The following is a 12676-nucleotide window of genomic DNA, read 5'->3' on the forward strand; positions in this document are numbered from 1 at the left end:
GATTTTTCTTCAGTCTTCAGATAACAATTATTTAATACTAGAAGCAATTACAAAGATAATGAGTGCAATACTAAAAACTGTTTCATAGGGATATAATTCATGACACTGACTTGCATAGCAAAAGAATTGACAATATATATATATATATATATATATATATATATATATATATATATATATATATATATATATATATATATATATATATATATATATATATATATATATATATATATATATATATATATATATATATATATATATATTTATATATATATATATATATTTATATATATATATATATATATATATATATATATATATATATGTGTGTGTGTGTGTGTGTGTGTGAGTCAAAAAGAATTATATTAGGCTATTGAAAATGACTAAAGAAAATTGAGTATACGGGACATATGGCATGGGTAACTCAATTAAAATGTTGGTGTCTTTTATTTCAGCTATTTTTTTTTTTTTTGTTAGAAAGCTGATGCTTGAATTTTATCAGGACCTTAGTAACAATATTCATAACAGTAGTGCCATTAAAAAAATAGCCATCCTCCTTCCGAGTATATGAACATACTGGAGAGCCATTGTTTTCATCAGCTTCCCGCCACATTGATAATAACAATTAGATTCCAATACTTCTCCAATGTCTTGTGAGTTACAACAAAAGTAGCCTGATTAAATCCACAGTGTAGCCGGACAGAGAAAGATACATATAACATATACGAATAATCTGATATACTTACTTTGGTATGGTTTGTGGGACAAGTTTCTTGGCGGTGAATGGCCCGCCCGGACCCATGGGGCCAGCAGCTCTGGATTTTTCGGGAAGGAGAAGCCTCAGAAGACACTAACACGAGAATCACTATCATAATTTCCTCTGCAGGGAGGCACGGAACACTTCCCCGGCATTGTCACTTTCCTTCCCTTCCCAATCCCATACTTTCCTTCCTTTCCCTTCCTATTCCATCCCATACTTTCCTTCCCTTCCCATTCCATAATTCCATTCCATCCTATACTTTATATCCCTACCAGTCTCATCCCAACCCATCCTATCCCTTCCCTTTTCTTTCCTTTCATTGCCTTCTTTTCCTTTCCCTTCCCTTTCATCCTTTTCTACCCCTTTCCTTTCCTTCCTTTCTCTTCCCATCCCATACCACCCTTTCCTTTCCTTTCCTTTAGTTTTGTTTCGTTTCCTTCCTCTCCCCTTCCCATCCCATCCCATCCCATGCTTCCTTTCCCTTCCCTTCCTGTAATTTCGTTTCCTTTCCTAACCATCCCTTCCCTTACTTTCCCATTCCGTTCCTTCGCTTACTCTCCCATCTTTTCCCTTCCCTTCCCTTTCGTGTCTCTTTCGTTCTTTTCCCTGTAAACACTGAATCAGTAGCTCGAGGAATCCAGTTATCTTTCGTTTGAACATATGTCGATGATAAGTAAAAGTAATGTTTTTGTCTTTAAATTGACGGTATGCCACTTCCTTATGATCACAGGTAGGTTGACTAATTGATACATACACACTTGGGTAGAACGATTGACAAGTAAACGAACCTTCGATACCCAGAAAGGAGCTTCGAAAGTGAAGATCCGCCATTAGTGACCCACATGCCTTTAGACGGTGAGGGTGCGCCGCTGTCTCTCATTAGTATTGTTGCATTTTCACGCTCATTTCACTCACTAATCACCTGTCACGTCTACCAGGTAACTTGTGACCCTTTGACTTTATTGTGAGAGTGGAAGGAAGGCCGAGTGAGACTGGAAAAGCGTTTAAAATTGACAAGAATTGCGACCTGCGAGAAGAGAGTGGATGGGAGGTATAGGAAGAAATGGCGAATCTCATTTTTAGTTATTTTTCCGTGTGTTTACGTGTTTTACGGCGCGTATTTGTGGCCCACGGGTGTCTTTGGGTACAGGAACACATCTCACTGCCCCTGAGTACCCGGTAACAGCCTGGCATTGAGATAAAGACGAAGGCCCGTACCTACAAAGCAATCCTAGGGTTGGCTCCTACGGGTCCTTTCCTCCCCTCTGCTCTTCTTCTTCTTCTTTTGACCTGTAACGCTTTGTATCGCTTCCTAGGTCCTCCTCCTCTCGTTCCTCCTTTCTTATTCACACACCTTCCTTTTCAGTGTTACGTAATTTTCTAAACTGAAATAGTCACTTATCTTCACTTCTTCAGACATTCTGCCACACAGTTCCAAAACCTCTCTTCCCCTCATATGTCAGCTCTAGGTAACGTAGGAGAGGAAAAAATAGGCGTTGGGGGACTGTGGCAGAAGGGAAGGGAAGGATAAGGAAGGAAAGGGAAGGGAAGGAAAGGAAGCAATAGGAAGGGATGGGATAGGAAAGGAAGAGGAAGGAAACAAAACGAAACTAAAGGAAGGGAAGAATTAATGGACCCACGGGAGTCATCGCCAAAATGGACTCGCCAATCTAGGGCCTATATGATCAAATTTAGTTAACTTATGAAATGGGTTTGGCCTTGGATACGGCCTAGGAGCGGGAGGTGCGGCCTAGGAACTCCTAAGTGCAAGCAATGGCCGACCTCCAGCAACACCGCAGACGCCAGCCCAGGAATTATCGCCCCCAGAAAGATGCTCTTGAAGAATACGACGACGACGAACTCATCAGAAGGTTTCGCCTGGACAGTGAGGGAATTCATTTTGTCACCGATATGGCGCGAGACGTCCTGCAGAGCCCCACGAGGAGGAGCCATGCCCTCACGCCAGAGATGAAGGTCTTGATTCTCCTCAGGTGAGTGTTTTAAACGAGTCTTCCTTTATATCTCTTTGAATCCTTGTGAGATACAATTATAAGCATTAGTATTGGGTAATGGAGACACAGCGGGTGGGGTTTGATAATAATTAGGGGCATGTACCCCAAGACCCCAGTGTGCATGAGATGTCTTTTGTTGTAGCCCAATGTTACCCCAATGAATATGAAACCCTTCTGTTCCCTAATGAAAGGTTACAGCGCAGGTCACCCTCAAGCTGTTTGTTGTGTGTGGTCAAAGTACTCCACATAAGGCACAGAAAAGCCCCTCAAAGTGAGATGGGTCTAGTTCTGGAATAACACCCATAAATTGATCCTTCAAAGTGAGATGCATATGTTTATGGAATAATACCTATGATGCATCCTTCCAAGTGAGATGGATGTATTTCTGAAATAACACCCACAAACTGATAGTACAATAGACCCACATAAGTGAGACTGATTGAGGGGAAGACTGACCACAGACAACCAAAAATTCAAGTTATGGAAAGTTCAAAATACTGTGCATACGGTAGTTATTTTTTTGTCACTCCGTATCACTAAAAGTCATCATACAGTGCAGTATTATGTGCAAATTATGGCACACATGAAACGTAACAAGTTATTTAGTAAAGTGCAGTTTGGCTTCATATCTAGTGGGGGCTTCGTGGTGCAGTGGTTAGCACACTCGGCTCACAACCGAGAGAGCCCGGATTCGATTCCTGGGCGGAGTGGAAAAAATTGGGCGGCATTTCAGATACCCTACGCCCCTGTCCACCCAGCAATGAATGGGTACCAGGTATTAATCGGGGGTTGTGTCCCGTCTCCTGGGATCTGTTCCCTTCTCCTATAACTCCTTCCCCCTCCTGTCTCTCTCCGGCATATGACCACAGATGTTGCGCCGACTAAACGAAGCTTTTCAACTTTCAAATCTGGTCGCTCTACGGTGCTACAGCTTATCAAGGTGTTAGACAGATGGACAGAGGCAATAGACAGAGGCCAGGCTGTTGATGTAGTTTATTGTAATTTTATGAAGGCCTTTGACAGAGTACCACATCATAAACTTATCAAAAACTTGTCTCTATGGAATTGAAAGCCAGTACACTACTTGGATAAAGCATTTTTTACTGAACAGGAAGCAGCGAGTTGTCGTTAATAGAAAAATGTCAGGCTGGAAAGAGGTCACTAGTGGTGTGCCGCAAGGCTCTATTCTTGGTCCCTTGTTTCTTGTTTTGTTTATGTGTAAATGACCTACCTGATTGTGTGAAAAATGGTAGTGAAATGTATTTGTATGCTGATGACACCAAGATTTTTAAGTGTATCAATGATGCGGATGACTGTAGAAAGCTCCAAGATGATCTGAAAGGAGTTATGAAATGGACCGAAGAGTGGCAACTTCATTTTCATCCAGAAAAATGCAAACAAATGATGATTGGGAGAATTCATGTAGAGGAGCAAGTGTACGCCATGAACAACATATTAACTAAGACTAAAAAAGAGAAAGATATAGGTGTGGTAATTGACAATAAGTTAAGTTTTTCTGATCATCTGGCTGAAAAGGTTAATAAGGCAAATAGAATAGTGCGCATTATAAGAACATTTGTTTATCTGGATCTGGATATGTTTAAGACCTTGTATATGGCCCTTGTCAGACCACATCTTGAATACGCCAACCAGATATTGTGTCCATACTTGGTCAAAGACATTGACATAATAGAAAATGTTCAAAGAAGAGCCACCAAGCTAGTGCCGGAAATAAAGGATTTGACCTATGAGGAACGACTGAGGAAACTGGATTTACCCACTCTGCCATATCAAAGATCTCGAGGGGACGTGATAGAAACATTTAAAATGTTGTGTGGAAAGTATGACGAAGATTGTACGGAAGGACTGTTTACGATGCGAGAGAGTGACACAAGAGGAAACACTAGAAAGATATTCAAGAACAGTGCTCGACTAAACATCAGAAAATATGCATTCCCCAACAGAGTTGTAAACAGCTGGAGTAGTATGCCAGAGAGTGTGATTAGTTCAGGAACAGTGGAGACATTTGAGAGAAAATTAGATCAGTTTTGGAAAAACTAAGAACAGAAATTTAGCTATAAAGCTCCACTAGTGTCCATCACCACATATTACCACAACATAAAATAAGTTATGGTCAATGAACTGGAATTACAGGCATAAGCCTCTTCCAGAAATTCATCTGTGAGTATCTGTGAGTATTGGTAGTGAGTGAGTCGTGGTTAAGGGCGGATATGTGTCGCGTTTAGCTCCACACGAAAACTCCTGCGTCGACATGGCTGGCAGGGTGTAAGGGATCTGTGCTACATATGTGAGGATTTCACCGGCGAGAAGTGGATTGGATGCTGTTTGTGTCTTAGGTGGTGTCATGTGGAGTGTGCTACTTTGGCTGGAATCAAATAGGATAGTATACCTAAAATATATTGGATATGCACCCCATGCCTCCATAAAGCATCTCTGGCTACCAGCAATGTGGAAAAATTGGATGAATTCAAGCAAGAATTATCTAAAGAAATATCTGTGGTTAAGAATGAGATTGAATCAAGGGCTGAGAAGGTGCAGGAGGAGCTGGGATCAGTTGTTGACGCGCTGCGTGCTGAAAATGCAAAATCCAGTTGGGTTGAGGTGGTGAAGAGAGGCAGGAAAGTGAAGGAGAATCTCCTAGTTGTGAAAGCTTCTAACCAGGAAAAGAAGGCAACAGATATGAAGGATGAAGTTTTCCAGGCATTGAATGGCATTCAAATAACTCATTGAAGATTCACAAATGGAGGTAATACTGTCATGAGCTTGATAATGAGAACACAATGGCTGAGGCAACTCAAAAATTGGAGTTTGTTGAGCAAATTAGTAACAAGAGTGTTGGAAAGATGAAACCAAAGATCATGATATGCAATATGCATAAAGAGGAGACCAAGAAAAAAATAAGGGAGACCATTTTGGACCACAATGAGTTCCTACACACAATTCAGGGTGTTGAGAATAAGATTGAGCTGATTTTTAGTAAACCTGTAGCTGGCGGTACGATGCATTACATTTTGAGGTGCGACCCAACTGTGAAAGAGCTGATTTACAAGAATCATGACAGGTTGAAATTAGAATGGGGAATATACACAGTGATGGACAGATACCATGCAGTTATATACTATCATTGTCAGAGATACGGCCATCTTGAGGCCAACTGTACTGCCAAGAACAGTGGAGACCCCAAAGTGTTACAAATACGCTGGCGATCATAAATCAGAGAATTGCTCTATGGCTGAGAAGAAATGCATAAATTGTATGAGGTACGAGAAGCCTAAAATCTATCACTCAATGAATGAAAGAATTCGTAACAACTGATCATGGCTATTAATTAGTGTTTGTACTTAGAGATAAATTGTGTGTGATAAGTGTTAAGTGAATTGGAAATAATCATTGGATATTTAATTGTGATACTATTAAGAAAATATCAGACATGAAAACTAAACCAATGGATATTTGTGATACCATAAAAAGGAAAAATATTGTGTTTAGTATGAACTATCAGTTAGCTGTTTATGAAATAAATTAAGACACTCACCACGACGTTTGCGAATAAGTGCATCGAGGATTATTATCGAGGCTAACATTGTAATTGTTGACGGCCCTCGTAGAGCGCTGCACTAGCAGTGGGACGGGGCTTGAAACCTCATCAACAGTAAACCATAAACGGTAAACCCTGCTGAAGTTAAACTAATTGGGGGAAGACCAATCTGAGATAACTGAAAATCTAAGTTATCCAAAGTTCAAAATAGTGTGCCTTCGGTAGTTATTTTTGTCACCCTTGTATCACTGATAAATATTATTGTACAGTACAGTAAACCCGATGAAACTTAAAACATGTTGAAAGAAATCTGGGTAGATGGTAAAGACGTGAGACTAATTGCCAACTTGTATTGGGACCAAAAGGCGGCGGTGAGAGATGGCGGGGAGAAGACAGACTGGATACAGATAAGAAGAGGAGTCAGACAGGGGTGTGTCCTGTCGCCAGACTTGTTTTCTCTATATGGTCAACGAGTGATAGAAGATTTGGAAGATATGGATGGAATTTTAATTGGAGGTAGAAATGTTAATAATATAAGGTAGGCTATGCAGATGACACTGTGCTTTTGGCTAACTCACAAGAGAAACTACAAGCACTGGTGAACAGGATACAGGAGAGTTGTGAGAGAAAAGGGCTAAAAACCAATGCCAGTAAAACAGAGGCTGTGGTGGTTACATAGAAAAAGCAGAGAGTGCGAGTGTGGATTCGGATTGGGGAAAGGCTTATTGGTCCGTCCAGTGTCCTGGGGCAGAACAAGACACTCACCGCCTTTCTGATGGTATCTTGCTGAGGCAGAGTGATGGTTTCAAAAGTATTTTACAACATGAAGCACATGTTGTTCTATGTTGCCAATTTCCAAACCATGAGCCAATACATTTAGAATGTGTGCAACCATGGGTTAGCAACTTCAGTTCATTTGCTTGTTGTAACTGTTTTCTCATCTTGTTGACATTGGCTGCATTAGATGCTTAAGTCTGTCCTCATATAGCAAATTTCTCACCCCTTATATCTTTTTTTTATGCCTCCATGGACTAGTGGGTAGCGTACCTTGCTACGAACCCGTGCCCCGGGTTTAAATCCCGACCTGGGCAGTCAGCGTGCCACTCACCCAGCTGCTCATCCTCCCTTTCGGGCTGGTCGATAAATGGGTACCTGGGGAAACCTGGGAAAGGTAAACTGGTAACCCGGATGTCACAGTGACCCTGTCCTGGGGTGATGGGTTCTTCCCACCAATGGCTCAAGGGCCAGTGCCACAGAGATGAGCACTGCGGCCACACTCAGCTGTAGCGTATGCCCCCATCTTTACTCTTTTGGTTGGTCCCAGCCAATTGGTAGTGTGGGCAACTGTTATGTAGTGCTGCCATCTTGCTTGACTAATCCCCCCCCCCTCCCCCCAAGCTTCACTTGGTCCTCCTTAGAGAGTTTCGCTGGAGTCCAGTTGATGGGCAATCATGAGGACAGCATGTGGGTAGTCTTGGGCCCTTCCAAACACTCAAATGAACTAAAGAAAAACTATTAAAAGGGACAAAAAACACCAACTTTAGGAAGTGTCAGTAAAGGAAATATTTGCAATATATTCCCTTATATCTCAAAGAATCACTTCACATACATACATGGATCATCCAAAGCCTTTTCTGATACTTTCATTGGAAACTGCATTCATCTTTCTTTGTGCAATTTCAGTGAGGACATGTCCAAAACATGACATGATCTGGTTAGACTGTTCAGAGACTAGAGAGAGTTGTGGTGTGGTGCTGGCCAGTGGCTGGCTGGCTGCGGCTGGTCAGTCTTAGGACTGTCTCAAACAGCCAGCCAGGTTACTTATCATGATGGAATATGATACAAGAATACTCCAACAAGTGTTTGAAACTAATGTAGAGAATATAGAGCCTTACATTCATATAATTATTTTCATTAATAATAATAAAAAAAATGGATTTAAATGAAAAAATCTGATTTAGCTAAATAAAAAAATAGTTATTTTTGATTAAAAAAAAATCAACAACCCTGCCTTTGGAGCATGATTAGTGAAGACGGAGGAAGTGAGAAGGAAATAGGCAGGAGAATATGTATAGCAAAGACGGCATTCAGAAATATGAGGAAACTGTTGAATAATTTGAGTATGAATATGGAGATGTGATTGAGATTACTAAAATGTTTTGTATGGCCAACTTTACTATATGGTTGCAAAACATGGACAATTAAAATAAATCCAAAGAAAAGGATAGAAGCAGCATAAATGTGGTTTTTGAGGAGAATGTTGAGAATTCCCTGGACAGATAGAGTAACAAACCAGGAAGTTCTGTGAAGAGCACCTGTAGATAGGCAATTAATGAAAAGTATAAGAAGGTGACAACTGAAGTTTCTGGGTCATGTGCTGAGAAGGAGAGGACTAGAAAGTGACTGCTTGCTTGGAAGAGTGGAAGGAAGAAGAGCAAGAGGACGTCAAGGAATTAAATTTATCGATAGCCTGCTACAAGGCATGGATGGAAGACACAGTGTGGCAGAAGTTGTGAGAATGGCTGATGATAGGGAGAGATGGAGGTCCATGATCACCATCACAAAACTGGCACCTCGGTAAAAAAAAAACAGTAAACCCAGCATAAGTCAAGATAATTTGGGGAAGACCAATCCGAGATAACCGAAAATCCTAGTTATCATAATTTAAAAATTCCATGCAGATGGTAGTTACTTTGTTCACCCCATACACTTACAATACGTTCGAGATATATGAAATTTGGCCTATATCAATCTGACTTAGGGAGGGTTTACTGTAATGAAGTTGGGATTTATTTCTGTTTATTGCATTTTGGCAGTAGGACAAAGGTCAGCTTAGCTTAGGTTAGATTTAGTAGGTAGGTCAGGTCTAGTTAGGTTAATGAGTTGTTGATTGTGGTCATTGTCAATTACCATTATCTAGTGTTAATAGGTCTGTTTCATTTTTGTTGTTTGGTAGTCAAAGTACTGTAGGTGGTTAGTTTGGTTGAACTGAGCTGGGTCATCACCTATCATACTATAATTTTTTTCCTGTTTCAGGTATTTGGCAACAGGCAAAATGCAACTCTGCAGCAGTGAAGAGCTGGGACCATCACAGCAGACAGTTAACAGAGTTATCTCCGAAACACTGGCAGCCTTCAACACGCCACACATCATGAGAAGATATCTTACATTCCCAACAGAGAATGAAGTGATGCAACAGAACAAAGCAGAATTTATGGAAATTGCAAACTTTCCGGGTTTGGTGGGTGTGATAGACTGCACTCACATAAGAATAACTGCACCAAAAGAGTTTCCAGACGAGTATATCAACCGGAAGGGATATCACAGCATCAATGTACATATTGTCTTCAATGCAAGATGTGAAGTCGTCAGCTGTTTGGCTAAGTGGCCAGGATCCGTACGTGATTCAGGGATCCTCAGTGAAAGTGGGCTTAAGCAGTGTTTTGACGCTGGTATAATCCCACGTGGATGCTCACTGCTAGGAGACCATGGGTATCCCTGTAAACCTTGGCTGCTGACACCTTATCTTAATCCCCAGCCAGGACCACAAGCAAATTACAATATGTAAGTTTACACACACTTGCTTGCTATGCAGAATCAACATAACTGTGGGAATGTTGCAAGGTAAAGCAGGGATAGTGTAACTGTGCACTCCATGACATGGGTATGATTTCATTATCTCATTAATATTTTGGGGGGTTGGGGAACAGGTAACTGCAAGTGTTGATTGAAACAGTTCAGTGTAGGATATATGCTTTGACCAGACAAAAGTGTCACTTAGAAATGTTTGAGTATCCTAATAACCTTACAATGTGGCTTCCATTTCTTTAATTACAGAGCACACTCAAAGACCAGGAATGTTGTGGAGAAGGGAATTGACCAGCTGAAACGAAGATTTCCAGTCCTCCACACTGAAATAAGGGTCAGTCCATCACTGAAGGTGTGCCAGATTGTCTATGTATGTGCAGTGCTGCACAACATTTGCAAGAGGTGCAATGTTCCTCTTGATGATGAGCATCTGGATAATCAAAATGCTGCCCCAGATCATGATGTTGGGGCAATAGCACCAGCAGCTTGGGGACAAGACAATGGACGAACCTTCAGGGACCACTTTACTGCAACTCACTTCAGGTACTTTGTTCATTTAATATTCACTGATGTCAGTAACTTTTTCACACTCAAACTTTTTCAGTTAATCAATTACCATGATCAAAGTTTTTCACCCTTGAAATGTATTGTCATTATACGCCATTTGTCTTCATTGTATCTTTATACCTACACCATCATGTCAAGCAAAAATTCCCATTATATTAATAATACATAAGAAGTTTTCATAATTTTTATATTTATTCAATAAATAACAAGTTTCTTACTATTATAAATGTTTTATCTTACAACATAACATTATATTATAAAATATTAATTACACTAATAATGGACTAATTATTGCACTTTGGTTTTATTGTTCTTACCCACATTATTTATTATAACTTCCCAAAATAAATTATTGTTTTCATCATTACAAATGAATGTCATGTCCCTGTTTTCTTTATCCAGACTGCAGTAATGTTCAAAAGACATTGAAGACAGAGCTTCCAGGTCGTCCCAGAACACTGATGCTTGGGCTCTTCTAGCGTTGCTCTCCCGGCAGCAACAAGGCCAGCACCATGGGACTTCTCAGCTGATGGCCCCAACGCAATGCAGGCAGGTGTCATCAGAGCTGTGACAGAGAGATAAAAATGTTGAGTGTCTTATTATGGCTATCTGTGATGTGTTAGTTAATAGATTCTGCACCTTTCTAGTCACAAATTTTGCTTGTCCCTCTTACCACTATTTGGTACTTGTCTGAATGTAAGGAAAAACTCTGACCCTACACTGAGTGCTTGAAATCTCGCATGCCTGCAATGCTCATCGATTGAAAGATGCCCACTTTTCCTTATTCTTACTCTAGCTTTCTTATTTGCACCCCTCACTCCACCTCCTCCTCCTTTTCTTCACCTTTGCCACTCTGCCACATCAGTCCCAACTCATCTCTCTCTTTGTCTCATGTCATTCATTAACTTTTGAATGCATTTCAGTATATCTGTATATATTTAATTCTCTTAAGATGATAATAGTGGTATGCATACTACAACACACAACAATGAAGATCTACAGTTGCACCCTTAAGAGGAGTTGCTTGAACAGCCATAACCACCAACGTTAGCAGAATGACATACAGCAGCAGAGAAAGGAATGATGAGGGAGAGAGAGAGAGAGAGAGAGAGAGAGAGAGAGAGAGAGAGAGAGAGAGAGAGAGAGAGAGAGAGAGAGAGAGAGAGAGAGAGAGGTCAGGTAGATTATAGTAACTATGATATGTGTCACTCCCCTTTTTTTCAATGTGCACCAGTCTCCCCCAATCCTTTGATGGTTGTCCAGCAAATGTTCTGTTATCCATCCCGAGCACTAGCAGGCTTTGCTTTGACTGCTTTTGACTGTGCTTTGAGTGGGTGTCAGGGATGGCTCTGTTGGTGGCCCGCCTCCTGGAATTAAATCATTTATGTATTAGGGTGTGTGATGTTACATTACTAACAGTGGTCACACCTAAGCTAACACATTCTGACAAATTTCCTGCCGACAAAATGCAGGGTATTGTGTAACTTACTGTGATTCCAGTTATGTATGATTATTCCAGGGTATGATTGGTATTATCAACATGGGAATATCTCATCCTTTACTCAACCAATTGCTCTTCTGTTGTCATACATTCATTAAACTAACATCTCAGACCTCCCAGAAAATTGTAGGAAAGAGTGTAAAGATCAAAACAAGTTTAGAACTAGCCATGAAATGTGTGTGGGAGACTGCATGGCCACAGGCGGCCAATGCAACAATGTGTGGAAACATTCTTATTGGGTTTTTATTGTGGTGAGTTGTGAGTTGTGCCTGCCACAGGACGCTGTGGGTTATTAAGCCACCTAAGGACGTGCGGGTTCCCACAAAAATATCATGTGTTTGTATTTGTTTGATCTTTTCACTGTTTCCCAGGGATTCCCAGGAGGTTTGAAAGTAATAGAATTCATGTATGACTTGTGAAAAGATTAAGTTGGGTAAGTAGGAGGAAATCTGCATGTTAATAATACCAAACTATTTATGCATCTGTGGGCCATCATCGCGGCTGTCCTGACGTACTAAAAGCTACTAAAATGAAAAAAAAACATATAGGTTCTACAAGGACTCTAACTGCTAATATGAACTTCAAGCGTGGGATTTTATAGCACAGCAGGGTCACCTGGTTGGCCCATCCATTTAACAGCACGACAAGAATATACAGTGGAAAAGGTCAGATGGGCAAAAAAACTG

The 12676-nt window shown here is 40.7% G+C and overlaps 1 protein-coding gene across 1 annotated transcript; it reads left to right on the forward strand.

The window, feature by feature from the left end:
* The first annotated feature begins 2499 nt into the window (after positions 1-2499).
* LOC126994357 (putative nuclease HARBI1) lies at positions 2500-12380 on the forward strand. The gene is made up of 4 exons (XM_050853679.1): positions 2500-2754; positions 9371-9898; positions 10172-10465; positions 12362-12380. The coding sequence occupies exons 1-4, from the start codon at positions 2537-2539 to the stop codon at positions 12378-12380; spliced, it is 1059 nt and encodes a 352-aa protein (XP_050709636.1). The 5' UTR covers positions 2500-2536.
* Positions 12381-12676: the final 296 nt, after the last annotated feature.

This window comes from Eriocheir sinensis, unplaced genomic scaffold (genome assembly GCF_024679095.1).
Source record: "Eriocheir sinensis breed Jianghai 21 unplaced genomic scaffold, ASM2467909v1 Scaffold78, whole genome shotgun sequence".
Lineage (NCBI taxonomy): Eukaryota > Metazoa > Arthropoda > Malacostraca > Decapoda > Varunidae > Eriocheir > Eriocheir sinensis.

Coding starts and splice junctions, on each gene's coding strand:
- LOC126994357 (XM_050853679.1), top strand. CDS start 2,537: ATGGCCGACCTCCAGCAACACCGCAGACGCCAGCCCAGGAATTATCGC. Junction 2,755..9,370: donor AAGGTCTTGATTCTCCTCAG/GTGAGTGTTTTA, acceptor TTCCTGTTTCAG/GTATTTGGCAACAGGCAAAA. Junction 9,899..10,171: donor CCACAAGCAAATTACAATAT/GTAAGTTTACAC, acceptor CTTTAATTACAG/AGCACACTCAAAGACCAGGA.